This window comes from Wyeomyia smithii, chromosome 3 (assembly GCF_029784165.1).
Source record: "Wyeomyia smithii strain HCP4-BCI-WySm-NY-G18 chromosome 3, ASM2978416v1, whole genome shotgun sequence".
NCBI classification, from domain to species: Eukaryota; Metazoa; Arthropoda; class Insecta; order Diptera; family Culicidae; genus Wyeomyia; species Wyeomyia smithii.
In genome coordinates, this window is record NC_073696.1 from 191853417 (window position 1) to 191868512 (window position 15096).

Sequence of the window (15096 nt, forward strand, 5' to 3'; positions counted from 1 at the left end):
TCCAGTCCCGAAGAAGAACCAACTGTCGATGTAATGGACGTTGCGACGTTTGGATCGACGTGTTCACCAAGTTCAGCCCAATACGTTAAAAATCTTAACGCAGCAGAATACGCTAGCCTATATCCGGAAGCCGGGGCTGCCGTCATCAATCGTCACTATGTCGACGACTATTTTGACAGTGTCGACACGATTGAAGAAGCTGTAGAGAGGGCGAAACTGGTTACTCTTGAACATAAAGGTGCTGGGTTCGAGATCAGAAACTGGGTATCTAATTCTCCTGAGGTGCTACAGAGTTTGGGCGAGAAGAAACTATCTGCTACTGTTCACTTTAACCGGGATAAGGAAACTGCTAGAGAGCGTGTCTTGGGAATAATATGGGACCCGATTCTTGATGAATTTTCTTTCTCCACTTTGCAACGTGATGAAGTCGATCAGTATCTTCACAGGGGCAAGGCAGCCATGTCCAAACCACGCTCTACACTGAGTGGCATATCTGAAACACGGCACGACGTGTATTGCAACTGCAACTGAGTGTTAGTGTTGAATCGACAACACGCAGAGCGATAGCCGAACCACCGGTGGCAGTGGCTGTTTTTCATTTCCGCCACGGGTGTTTCAAATTTCGGCAAACACCGGAATCGAGGGATTTGGCTTCGTAAAAACACCGGCCGCAGCCGAGAGTTTCAACTTCGAGAAAGCATCTCTTTTTTTTTTTAAGGGGGGATTTGTTAGTAGCTTAAGTATTTATGATAAATATAAGTAAATAATGAGTATGTGTGTCCAATCACAAATGGTGACTTCTCAACACTGTTAGAAATTTGTAATTTTAATTGTTAGGATTTGTTTGCTTTCGCAATTAGGACTTATCATTCGTAGGGATTTAAACCTACTTGTCAGAAAAGGGGAAGTAAACTTACAACTAACTTAATTGCTAACTTATTGGCTATAAAGAGAGCTTATCGTAGCAATTGAGGATTGCAACGATTTTTGTCGAAAATTGTTAATAATTTTATTTGACATAGCTTCTAATGGTTCAACACCAGTAAGTCTATGTAATTCGAGTGTACCAAACCAAGGAGGACGCTTCAAAATCATTTTCAGAATTTTATTCTGAATCCTTTGGAGCGTTTTCTTCCTTGTTGAACAGCAACTTGACCAGATCGGTACAGCATAAAGCATTGCTGGTCTAAAAATTTGTTTGTAAATCAAAAGTTTGTTCTTTAAACAAAGTTTAGAATTCCTGTTAATGAGAGGATATAAACATCTCGTATATTTGATGCACTTGGCTTGTATACTCTCAATGTGCTCTTTGAAAATAAGTTTTTTATCATAAATTAGTCCCAAGTACTTAACCTTGTCGGACCAACTTAAAATAACCCCATTCATCTTGACAACGTGATTATTGTTTGGCTTGAGGAAAGAAGCCCTAGGCTTATGCGGAAAAATTATCATTTGAGTTTTAGAAGCATTGGGAGAGATTTTCCACTTTTGCAACTAGGAAGAAAAAATATCTAAACTTTTCTGCAATCGACTGCATATGACACGAAGACTTTTTCCTTTTACGGAAATGCTTGTGTCATCGCAGAACAATGACTTTGTGCATCCTGGAGGCAAATCAGGAAGATCTGAAGTATATATGTTGTACAGGATTGGACCCAAGACTGAACCTTGAGGCACACCTGCTCTGACAGGAAATCTATCAGATTTTGAATTCTGATACACAACCTGCAGAGTTCGATCAGTAAGATATTTTTTTAAAATTTTGATTAGGAAAATTGGAAAATTAAAAGTTTGCAATTTCGCAATCAAACCTTTATGCCAAACACTTTCGAATGCTTTTTCTATGTCTAAAAGAGCAGCTCCAGTGAAATAACCTTCAGATTTGTTAGCTCGTATCATATTAGTAACTCTGAGCAATTGATGAGTTGTGGAATGCCCATGGCGAAATCCAAACTGTTCATTTGCAAAAATTGAATTTTCGTTGATGTGTGACATCATTCTGTTAAGAATAATTCTCTCAAACAGTTTACTTATTGAAGAAAGCAAACTGATTGGTCGATAACTTGAAACTTCAGCTGGGTTCTTATCCGGTTTTAAAATGGGAGTAATTTTTGCATTTTTCCATAATTTGGGAAAATATGCAATTTTGAAGCAGCAATTGAAAATTTTCACTAAAAATTCCATTGTGCTCTCAGGGAGATGTTTGATTAGTATATTGAAATTTTTAATAATTGATTTTATCTCATTCAAGTTAGTTTCAATTATATCTGCAGGTAAAAAATTCTGGGAAGAAATTAAATCAAATTGACGTGTGACTTCATTTTCAATTGGACTCACAAAATTCAAATTTGAGTTATGAACACTCTCAAACTGCTGAGCAAGTCTTTGAGCCTTTTGTTCATTGGATACAAGAAAACGTTCACCATCTTTTAAAACTGGAATAGGCTTTGAAGGTTTCTTAAGAATCTTCGACAGCTTCCAAAATGGTTTTGAATATGGTTTCAATTTTTCAACTTTAGTCTCAAAATTTTGATTTCTCAGAAGAGTAAATCTATGTTTAATCTCTTTCTGTAAATCTTTATAAATAGTTTTAAAAACAGGGTCACGAGAACGTTGATATTGACGTCTGCGGACATTTTTCAAACGAATTAGAAGTTGAAGATTTTCGTCAATTATTGGTGAATCAAATTTCACTTGAGCCTTTGGAACAGAATAATTCCTGGCATCAACAATTGCACATTTTAATGCTTCCAAAGCGGAATCAATATTCACTTCGTTTTGCAAATCAAGCTCATTATTGAAATTTCTCTCAATATAATTTTTGTATCTTTCCCAATTAGCTTTGTTATAATTAAAAACAGAGCTCATAGGGTTTAAAACTGATTCATGTGATAAAGAAAAAGTTATTGGAAGATGGTCAGAATCAAAGTCAGCATGTGTGTTCAAATCACTACATACATGACTTTGATCTGTCAGCACCAAATCAATTGTTGAAGGGTTTCTTACAGAAGAAAAGCATGTAGGACTATTCGGAGACAAAATAGAATAGTATCCTGAAGAACAATCATTGAATAAAATTTTGCCATTGGAATTACTTTGAGAATTATTCCATGAACGATGTTTAGCGTTAAAATCGCCGATTATGAAAAACTTCGAACGATTTCTGGTGAGTTTTTGTAAATCACCTTTAAAATAATTTTTGAGCTCGCGTGTGCATTGAAATGGTAAATATGCTGCGGCAATAAATAAAATCCCAAGTTCAGTTTGAACTTCAATTCCCAAAGTTTCAATAACTTTCGTCTCAAGATGAAGAAGAGCACGATGTTTGATTCGGCGATGAATATATTCCCCCTTTTTTTTTACCCTTACCAAAGTATGCATGCAAGTTAAACTGAAGATCATTTAGTGCCACCTTCGAAACTCAAAACTCTTCATTTTAAAATTTTTGTATAAAAAAAGCGGCATCAAATAGCTTTGAAAAACAGGCGGAAAGGCTGCTTACATACTGTTACATACAAAAGTTTTTGCCTTTTATTGAAAGTCTTAAGATAGTTATTTCATCGAACGGATTTGCCACTTGCGTAAAATTGCGTAATTTGGAGATGATTGAGGTGAAAATATCTCCAAAAATATCGAAATATGTCAATTTTTTTTATTTTGGGAGATAAAAAAACAATGTTCTGCATAAACATGCATTTTTGAATGACTGATAACTTTGTAGAAGGTTTGAAAACTCGGAAAAATCTGAGAAAAAAGTTAAAGAAAATTGTGATTTTCAGTACCTATTTGTAGAAAACTTTATGTTGCTCATAATATGTAAGCGATAGAAACATGATGGCTTCGGCCAAGTTTCTTGTTTTTAGATCACCTAAAATTTTGCCGGAGACATCAAGCATCTATCTCAATCTGATAAAAAAGTAAATTTTCTATCTCACTTTTAGGTGGATTGATCACTCATCTTCCTACATCGAAAGATGCATTTTTGAATATCTTGAAACATCTCCGAACATACATTATGGTTATAATCAACATTTGATTCTCTATTTATCCAATCGCACGAAAACGGCAAAATAAAACACTGTGGAACGGTTTATTCGATCGGTTTGTTTTCTTCGACAATATTGTGAACAATAATTGTGTCCATTCGAAAAATTATCCAAGTGAAAAAAAAATTTAAATAATATATATTCAGAAAAATTTCTACTCTTGCATATTTTTATGTTCAACAAATTATCAATATTAAACATTACTCTCTTTGGGGCTTCCCGCAAACGCCGACAAACGCTATAGTAAACTAATTCAACCGCATTTCTCTATCATCAGACGCCATACAAAACAAAAAGTATTCTGTTCTAGGATTAATGCCAAATAGTCCAGTCAGCGTCTAATTTGTTAAAATTCCACGGCCAAATCTACAGATGGAAAAGTTATCAATACTTATCGTTAATTTGGATGATCGCTTCTTATCGATAATATCGTTTAATTTCGGCGCTAACAATAGTTGTTAATTTATCGCTGACGGCACAAAGCATACGAATTATTTCTTGCACTTGCAAAAAAAAATCCTAAATGACCATCAAATTAACAAGTAAACAAGTGCATTTGCGACCTCGCACTCTCTTGCCAAAGCGAGATAGGTTGATTGAAAACATCAAAACTCGCAAACGGATTTTGCTCGATATTTTCCAACACTAATCAAATCAACCCGCGCTAGGACAAGCAGGCGAGCGTGTTGTCGAGATGCTTTCTCGAAGTTGAAACTCTCGGCTGCGGCCGGTGTTTTTACGAAGCCAAATCCCTCGATTCCGGTGTTTGCCGAGGTTTGAAACACCCGTGGCGGAAATGAAAAACAGCCACTGCCACCGGTGGTTCGGCTATCGCTCTGCGTGTAGTCGATTCAACACTAACACTCAGTTCAGTTTCAAAACACGTCGTGCCGTGTTTCGATGCAAAAGTGGCAACCGGGCAGCACAGTTCGGTTTTTCGACCATGGCTGGGGCAAGCATCCAACGAAAAGAATAGCCATGAGCTGCGTTATGGGGTTCTTCGACCCGTTGGGTTTACTGTCTCTCTTCACGATACACGGTAAAATAATTCTTCAACTTCTTTGGCGCAAAGGCTGCGATTGGGATGCAGAAATCGATTCTGAGAGTTTAAGTCTGTGGAAGCGGTGGACCAGTCTGTTGCCAGATGTCCGAGAAATCCGGATTCCACGGTGTTATATTGGAAATGCTTTGTCTACCGATGTCGCATCGCTCGAAATTCACATATTTACTGATGCTAGTGAACACGCATATGGTTGTGTGGCGTATCTGAGGGCGGTGATCAACGGAATGGTTCAATGTTGCTTGGTTATGTCCCGCGCAAAGGTGGCGCCGCTCAAGCGTCAATCGATTCCCAGATTAGAACTGATGGCAGCAGTGCTCGGAGCTCGAATGAACCAAACGATTATTGGAACGCATTCATTGCATATTCTTCGCTGTATATTTTGGACCGACTCTCGCACAGTGTGTTCTTGGCTGCAATCGGATCAGTATAAATATAAGCAGTTCGTTGCATTCAGAGTAGGAGAAATATTGGACTTAACACGCGTCATGGATTGGCGATGGATATCAACCAAACAAAAAGTCGCTGATTTGCTAACCAAGTGGGGCCATGGGCCGCCGCTGCAAAGCAATAGCGAATGGTTCAAAGGCCCGTCATTTTTATATCTTTCAGAAAACCAGTATCATTCGGTGAAACTAGCGAGGACACGAGAGGTGTTGTATTATTTCACGAGGTTTTAGAGGTTGAAACAGTTTCAACCTGGAAGAGATTATTGAGGGTAACTGCCACAGCGTTAAGGTTTAGCAATAATTGTAGACGGAAGCTGAAAAAACTGCCAATACTGACTACGAAAGCGACGGCGAAACATTTACGATTACTTAAGCGGAACAATAATGCAACCATAGAGCCATTGCAACGAGAAGAGCTAGCTGAGGCAGAGAGAATTTTATGGAAACAGGCTCAGTGGGATAGCTTTCCGGATGAGATGAGCATGCTAACAAAAAATCTACAGCTCAATGCAGATCATAAACCGGAATGGATGTCAAAGAAAAGCTACAATTACAAATGCTCACCTGCGCTAGACGAAGATGGTATTTTGAGAGTAGATGGTAGGTTGGTGCATGCTGAAAAAATACCCTTTGAACAGAGATTCCCAGTCATTCTGTGCCGTTTCCATGATGTTACAAAGAAAATTATTCAACACTATTACGAACAGTTCGGTCATGCTGGCGGAGAAACAGTATTTAATGAATTACGAAGAAAATTTGAAATCCCAAATTTACGAACCGCTATTCAACATGTTGTAGGAGAATGTGTATGGAGAATGTGCATCGCTGCGTTCCGTGTGCACCAAAAATGGCCCCATTGCCTGCTCAGCGTGTAACTCCCAGCAAACGACCATTCAGCGCAGTAGGTTTGGACTATTTGGGCCATGTTGGGGTAACTATAGGGCGGAGAAAGGAAAAACGCTGGATTGCAGTCTTCACTTGCCTAGCCGTGCGTGCCGTGCACCTAGAAGTCGTGCACTCACTATCTACGCAATCGTGTCTTATGGCTATACAGAGATTTTGCAGCAGATATGGCAAACCGGAGGAAATATTCTCTGACAACGCGACTTGTTTTCGCGGTGCGTGGAACGAAATAGTAAAGACAAAGAGGCAAATCAACAGAGAGTGCGCAGAACAAGTCATCAGTTCCTCTACTGCATGGCACTTTAATCCCCCAGGCACACCACATATGGGTGGTATTTGGGAACGAATGGTTAGATCGGTAAAAGAGGCAATGCGAGCGTTAGACGATGGTAAGAAACTTACAGACGAGATCCTTAGCACAACAATTGCAGATGCAGCAGACATGATAAACACTCGTCCATTGAAATCACAAGAATTAGCAGGTGAAGAAGCAACTACCCCAAACCACTTCCTTCGTGGTACAGTATCCGGTTTGGATCTTCAAGTGAATCCATTTAGTTCATCCGAGAATCTACGAGATGTCTACAAGCGCTCTCAATACCTGTGTGATCGGATGTGGGAAAGGTGGGTCACCGAGTACCTGCCGACAATTAATCGTCGTAGTAAATGGTTCAACGAACAGCGACCTTTGCAGATAGGTGATTTAGTTTTCATGGTAGATGGTAAGAATCGCAAGAGCTGGAGACGTGGCAAGGGAACACAATTAATTCCAGGGGCAGACGGAGTTGTCAGACAAGCCAACGTTCTGTCTGCTGATGGAAAGTCACATCTCCGCGGTGTAGTAAATCTAGCTGTACTAGAGATTCAAGATGGTAAATCCGGAACTTCTGAAGAACGTGCCGGATGTTACGGGCGGGGGTATGTTACCGCGGCTGAATATTGAACTTCGAAAGCGAATGAGAGACTCCCAGCGATGAGTGACTAGACGTCTATACGTCAGCATCACTGAGATATTTGTTTACCGCCTAGTTGAGCGAACGTAGGAACTGGCGCTATATCAAGTAAATCGATTTAAGTAAAGGAGATTCAGCGAGATATATATGAAGAATTATTACTCGAGACCTAAAAATCTGTAAGTAAAAAGTGAGGATTGTGAAGAATTTTTAAAATTATTGATACTTACCTGTAGGGAACCTGAAAATAAATTGTTATATTTGTAACCAAAGTGCCCCCAAGGAAACCGCGTGTAATCTACTGTAAGTAAATTTAGAGCAGCAAAATTACACTGAAAACCGAATAATTTAGACAATTTTAAAACAGGCAAGATACTGCGGCGATAGTTACGATAGTGAAGAATATAGCCTAAAGCGATTCGTAAGCGAGGGAGGAAAATTAAAAGTGAAATTGTTAATCAAATCATTATCACTGTTATTCGCGTTACGCGGCCTCCCCGGGCGAAGGTACGGGTTAACAAGGCTTTGTCACCGAACGACAGTTAAATACGCGAGCGGAACCGATAATCAAGGCGGACCAAGACTCCTGTTAGCAACGACTACCTGGCCTTTCCCGTTTCCTGCTAGTTGCCTTACTACAGCGAAGGCCTATGCGGCTGGAAGGGGGAAATAAGTTACGTTCTAAAGGATTTTCTGTATACCAGTAAGGATCACTCTGGCCTGATTAAGTCTTCTAGCTAGTGTCCTCGCTAATGTGGAGGTCTATGCTTCTTGAAGAGAAATCAAAGATAATCACTTATTAATATAGGAAGGTTCGGTCCGTCCAATGAAACGACCAAATTCAGACTAACCATAAACTTCAATTTTATTCAATCAAAATTTCCTTATATACTAATTATACGCTTACAATTCAATATTTACAAGTCAATGTATAATACAGTCTTTAAGTACGGCAGCGCGAGCCACCTGCCTCAAAACGCTGACCCTACGTAATTACTATTTTGTTGCCAATCGTTCTACCTGTGAGTGCATGGCTACTACATGCTACCTGCGGGAGCATTGATTGAAATTTGATCTTCTGTTTATTTACGTTTTGAGTTTATTGGCGCTGCTCGCGCGGGTTATGGAATTTAATTTTATCACGGCAGTAACATTCCGGCCCCCGTAACTGAAAAGTTACGCCACCTTAACATCTGTCGTGATAAATATTATAATGCATCTTCATTTATTCTTATAATTGGTTTTGGCCATGGTTTCCTTTTTCTGGGTTGAGGTAGTGGATATTGTGTAATTTGTTGTCTCCTGGTTTTCTGTTTTTGCAATATATAATATAGAACAGTTACAACTATAGCTAAAAGTATTGTTGTTAGTACAATGATAATTAGAGTGAGCAAATGATGATTGCTTATTGGTTGGATTTTGCCACTTGATGTGGTGGTTGTAATGTCATCAGTTATGTCTGTATATGCGGCTATTTGTTTTTCATCTATTTCATGTGGAATTTCATTTTTGACTTTGAAAAAAATCTTCCTACTTTTTGATTCTCTAGTATTGCTTGAGTATGTTACACTGTTTTTTGAACGAATTTCGCATTCAGGTTCCATGTAAATTATTGCTGCGTAATGTGGTGGTGTTGTGGTTGTTTGACCACAATGTATAATTATTTCTCGTGAATTCTGGGCATAATATAATACTACATTAGGATCAGCCAATGTTATGGTTTCAAAGTAATCGATTTCAAGTTGTTCAATTTTACACATTTCTTTTGGTAGTTTATGCAGCATGGCAGCTACAATGCAATCTGGTTCCGTAAGAAAAGTACTTTGATGAGTCATATAATAACTTTCATTAAGTTTAGTTACATCTTTAGAAATATAAAAGTATTGTTCTTGGTGATTGATCGCTATAAATGAATTATTTATCGTTATGATGGATCTATTGTAAACTCTAGGGATTGGAATAATTCTGAATAGTTCGAATTTCTCTCTATTTATAATAATTGTTTTCATTATTATGTGAAGTGCATCTTTTTTTAAGGTGATTTCATAATGGCTTGCAAATTGTTCTTTTGGAACTATACAATCATGTGGGATTTTCTCTTCTATTTTGGCAAGTATTTGTAGCCTCTCTGTTTCTGGAATAGGATTTCGTTGAACTAATTTATACTTATTTAAAGTGCTTACGGTAATTTGTCGAACGAGCACTATGGTTTCCAACAACTTTTTTACTGCAATATCAGCTCTTTTTGAATTATATTGGTTTGTTAAATGATCTAACTTTCCCTGAATACTAAAAATTTTTTTGCTGAGTTGTGTTTTCAAAGTGTTTGTTTTTTCGTCTAATGTATTAATGAGATTAGATAACTGATGTAACTTTAGGTTATCTTCATGATGTATTATTTGTAGTTGGTCTTCTAAATCGTCACCTCCGAATACTAAATCTTTCAAAAACCCAAAAATACCTTTGCTGCGTTTCATTCTTTTCATTTTTTCTTGAAACATTGTTTGTATATCTTCGATGGCAACTACACATTGTTGCTCTACTGCTATCGCTGATTCGATAATGGTGTCGTCTTTGATTATTCTTGATATTTTACTTAATGTATTTCCTAAATTTGTTTGCATGTCTTCAATGTGTTTTATATCTTCTAGAGGTTTAATGTTTGTTTCTATTTCTGAGGTCCATAGTCCCCTTTGTACAATACACGTTCCTTAATGGTGAAATATAAGACCGTCCTTGTTGATCGGCTGAATTCTTAGAGATGTTGCTGGAGATATGATTGATAACAACGTGGTGCTGAGTAGAAGTGCCTTAATCCAACTGCATGGTTTGATCCGCTTATTTCGTTCTGGTATAGTTCGGGGTGGATGTTTCTTTAGATGTTGGTCTCTTAGTTCCTTAATTTTGTCAATATCCAGTTTATTTCTTTTTCCCCAGTTAGAGAAATTTTCGTCCGCTAGTTTACGTTTCGTATTGATGACCTTGTCGTTGTTTTGATTGGAGTTGTTGTTGCTGTTATTGCTGTTGTTGATTACGTTGTCCTTGATGCTAACGTTGTTGTGTATCATCATGACGTGTTGTTCCGGCATGCTCGTTGATGGGAGATGTTGAGCGTCTTCTGGTTTCTCCTTCTGTGTAACGTCGAGAACCGCTATTTTCGTCGCTGCTCTTTTTATAATGCCCTTTTCCGTTTGTATGTCAGCCTTTCTGACTTGTCCATCTTTATCGGGGTATGTTTTTATTATACGCCCCTTCAACCATCTTCCAGCTGGTACGTTGTCGTCTGTGATGATGACGATATCGTTTTCTTCGAGTGGAATGATCTCCTCGGTCCATTTGTTTCTTTTTATTAATGTTGGGAAATATTCTGTTTTCCAACGATCCCAAAAGAGTTGTCCGTAGTGTTGCGCTAGCTTCCATTGTTCTTTATTAAATCCATCTACTGTTGGTGCAATTGGGGATACATGTTCTCCTGCTCGTCCGATCAATATGTGAAACGGTGTTAGAACTTCATCGTCGAACGTTTCGAGCGGTATATGAGTAAGCGGTCTGGAATTTAGCAGAAACTCTGCCTGGATGAAGTCGGCTCTTAGTAGTTCTGGTGTAGGCATTTTACAACTCTTAAACATATTTTTCAAGGAAGTCTTTATGATTTTTATTAAACGTTCCCATGCACCGCCGAAATGTGGTGCTGCGGGTGGGTTAAATGACCATTGTATTTCGAGTGCTGCCGATTGTCCTTTCTCCATCGTGGTGTTTATCTTATTCGCCCATGCTTGTAGCTCTCTTATTTCATTCCAGGCACCTATAAAGTTCGTGCCGTTATCGCTGTACATATGGGACACCTTTCCTTTTCTGTTTTGAAAGTTTTTGAAACATGTTAGGAAACTGTCGGTATCTAATTTTTCGGCCATTTCAATGTGTGCTGCTCGGCTCGACAAGCAGGTGAACAATACTCCCCAGCGCTTTTCTATGGATCTATGGACTCTTACTTCGAATGGGCCGAAGTAATCCACACCTGTATGCGTGAACGCATGTAAATATGGTTTTGCTCTAAAGTCGGGTAGCGCCGCCATCAGTGGTGGATTAGGTTTCGTTCTCCAGATGATGCATTGTTGGCAGTGTGTTTCAACATTTTTCAGCACGGCGCGTACTGCTAGAATCCAATATTTGGTTTGAAGTGCCCCGATTACTGTTTCATCTCCGTGGTGAAGGTATTTTTCATGGTATGATCTCACAAGTAGATGGGTAATGTGGTGTTTTTGAGGAAGGATTATTAACTGTCTGGCCGAGTTTTTCAATGCGGATAAGTTTTCTAACCGTCCTCTGCTACGCATGACGCCATTCTCGTCCAGCACTGGTCGCAGGCTTGATAAAGGACCTTGCTTGGTTAATTGTTTATTTTTAGTTAGGTCCATCATTTCGACAGGAAATGCTTCCCATTGGGCCTTTTTGTAAAGCGTATTTTCGACGATGTCTCGATCATTTCTGTTTATAGCTTTTATGAAATGTTTCCTTTCTGCGATCCAATTGACAAATTTCTGTAGTATACATAGGTGTTGAACTAGTTTCCAGTAATTTGAGTAGCGGTTTTCTCGTATGAAATCATATTGCTGTATTTCTGTTGTTATATGTAGTGCTAACATATCCTTAGATTCTTCTGAGGTTTCTTCAATTGGTTTTTGCGTAGGCCAGTTGTTTTCCTGAAGATGCAGGAATCCAGGTCCATTTATCCAAATAGATTTTCTTTTCACTTCCTTCGTTGCTTCGTCAGCTGGGTTTTGCAGCGATGGGACCCAACGCCACTGTTGTACGGTTGTTGTATCTAGAATTTCTCCTATGCGGTGAGCCACGAAAGGCTTATATTTACGATGATCAGATCGAATCCATGCTATAACTGTTTGCGAGTCAGACCAATATATTCTTTTTGATATTGTCGGACGTATTTCATTTACTATTGTTTCTGCTAGCCGGGAGCCTAGCACAGCTGCCTGCAACTCTAATCGTGGTATTGAAAGTGTTTTAATAGGTGCTACTCTCGATTTAGCTGCCACAAGGCTAACGGTATTTCCGCATTTTATGTTAATTACTGCGGCAAACGCATTTTCACTTGCATCTACGAACCTGTGGAGTTCTAGAGGTGCTCCGATTTTTATGTGAAGACTTCTTGGGATTTTTAGATTTCCCATCAGTTTTAACGTACTGATCCAATTTCGCCATCGGGGCAGAATGCGTGACGTGATTGTGTCGTCCCATTCCATCGATTCCTTATGTAATTCTTGGAGGATTATTTTTCCTTCTATAATTTTGTGCGATATTAATCCGAGCGGGTCATAGATACTCATCACGAATGAAAGTACTTCTCTTTTTGTCGGTGTGTTTAACGTTTTTAATGCTTCTGCATTTAGTTTATCCAACCTTAGTTGGTAATTAAAATAATCGTGTTGTGTATTCCAGTGTAGCCCTAGGACCCTTTCTACGTGAGACTCCTTGCCAGTTATATCTTTCTTGTTTGAATCCATTAACCGGTTTTCGGGGAGTGAGTGAAGTAACTCGCGTTTGTTTGATATGAAGTTTCTTATGAAGAAACCTCCCTTTTCGTGGATTGTTATAACATCGTTGACTGTTTTAACTGCTTCTATTGAGTGTGGAAGCTGTCTAGGTAATCGTCGACGTAGTGTTGTTTTACAATAGCGGTTGCTGCGGCGGAGTGAGTTTTTTCGAATTTTTTCGCATTAAAGTTTTTTACTATTTGAGCGCAGGCCGGTGAACAGGTGGCGCCAAATATCATAACCATCATGACGTATACTTCCGGTGGTTTTGATGTATCGCAATCTCTCCATAAGAAGCGTAGTACGTGCTGATCCTCCGGACGAATTCTCACATGATGAAACATTTCCTGGATGTCACCGCTTATCGCTATGTTTCCTTCTCTAAAACGTAGTAATATTCCGAAGATCGATGATGTGGCGTCCGGCCCCGGTAAAAGGGTTGAGTTTAATGAGACACCCTTAACTTCTGCTTTGGCGTCAAACACTAATCTTGGTTTGTTCTTGTTTTCATTTATGACGATAAAGTGTGGTAGATAATAAACTTTGTTTGTAGGTGTAAGTAATTCTGCTGGTGTTAATTTTCTGGCATATCCTTTCGCAACGTACTCTCTAAAGTTAAGTATGGCCCATTGCTTGAGTTTCTCATTTTTCGCAAGCATTTTCTCTGGCAGAGTTAATCGTCTTAAGGCGTTTTGGTAACTGTCAGGGAATTTGACATCGTCCTGTCTGAACAGCACTCCAATTTCGTATCTATTCCCTAGATATTTCAGTGTGTCGTTGATTATTACTTCAACTCTTTTGTCCTCCTTACCCTTTGGCAGACTTTCGACTGTTTTGACTCCAAAATCTTCTGTGCTGAGATACCGCTCCATCATGTTTCGCATCTCGTCATTTTCCTGTATTGCCATGACATAGTCTTGTGCGATATTCAACTTGAGGTTACCAAAAAGAATCCATCCTAGTTTGGTTCTCATAGCCATAGGAGAATTCTCGTCTAACATTCTTCTGTCCATAGGCATTAGTAGATGCGCGTTGTCGAGACCAGGGCTGCTGAATATCACTTCGTTGCATTCGTATTCATTCATTATTGCCGAAGCACAACAACACGTGGCAACAGTGTATTCACTCAGCAATGGAAACAACGCCTATAGTGAACTGAACTGTTATGAGTGGCTTGTGGGCGATGAATAGTTATTAAAACGTAATATGATTACCTTCGTGTTTGATTCGTATTGGCTCCGATTTACTCAAGTCATCCGAAGCGATATTGAGCGATCGGATGGGAATACATCGTTTCAGAAGCCTTTGTGACTCAGATCAATGCCGATGAATATTCACCGTGAATGGTATTACCAATCGCAATGATGCTTCGGGGCGAATCCGAACGAAAAATGAAAATTGCCGAGGAAGAAGCTTATACTGCCGTGGGCTAGGATTTTGACGTAAGCGCCAAAAGCACAAAATCGCTACAGATCTAAATCGTTTACAAATTAACAGAAGCGCCTTATTACGCAAACTGATCTGATAGAGAGTAAATATGATGAAAAACATACCCCATTGCTTTAACACGTTTATTTATGTAAACGCATTGAGTTTTAATGCCAACGTCACTTCTCTTGCAAAACAGCAAAACCATTTTAAAGTTTTGCACTAAAAGTGACGTTGGTACGCCTGAATAGTCTAGTTTGCCATGCGTACTGGTCGGTAGTCAGCAGCAAGGATATAACTAAAATTATGCACTCCACAAGCATGATACACTATCGTATTCGAACCTCAACGTCACTTCTATGTAAAGTGGCGCTAACGTCACTTCTTATTTTTGATATTTCTCAGTTATTTATCAAAATTTTTGGAAACGGCAACAAGCATCTTGAAGGTGATTTTCTATATTATAGTAATATGTAAAAAAAATGAAATTTGAAAATTTGGCGCTTACGTAAAAATGCAAGCCCACGGTAATATATATATATATATATATATATATATATATATATATATATATATATATATATGGCAGAGCTGTATGCCACCACGGGTCGGTAATTGGCGATCACCGAAGGCCACGGAAGTGCTCACTGCTAGCAAGCAGTCCCGGACCATCAGCGGGAGCTAGCCTAGGTCGTGGCGAGATTC

At 39.0% G+C, this 15096-nt stretch overlaps 1 protein-coding gene across 1 annotated transcript; it reads right to left on the reverse strand.

The window, feature by feature from the left end:
• Positions 1-10122: 10122 nt before the first annotated feature.
• Positions 10123-11160, reverse strand: LOC129728950 (uncharacterized). Its single transcript, XM_055687427.1, has one exon. The coding sequence runs from the start codon at positions 11158-11160 to the stop codon at positions 10123-10125; it is 1038 nt and encodes a 345-aa protein (XP_055543402.1).
• Between the last annotated feature and the right edge of the window lie 3936 nt (positions 11161-15096).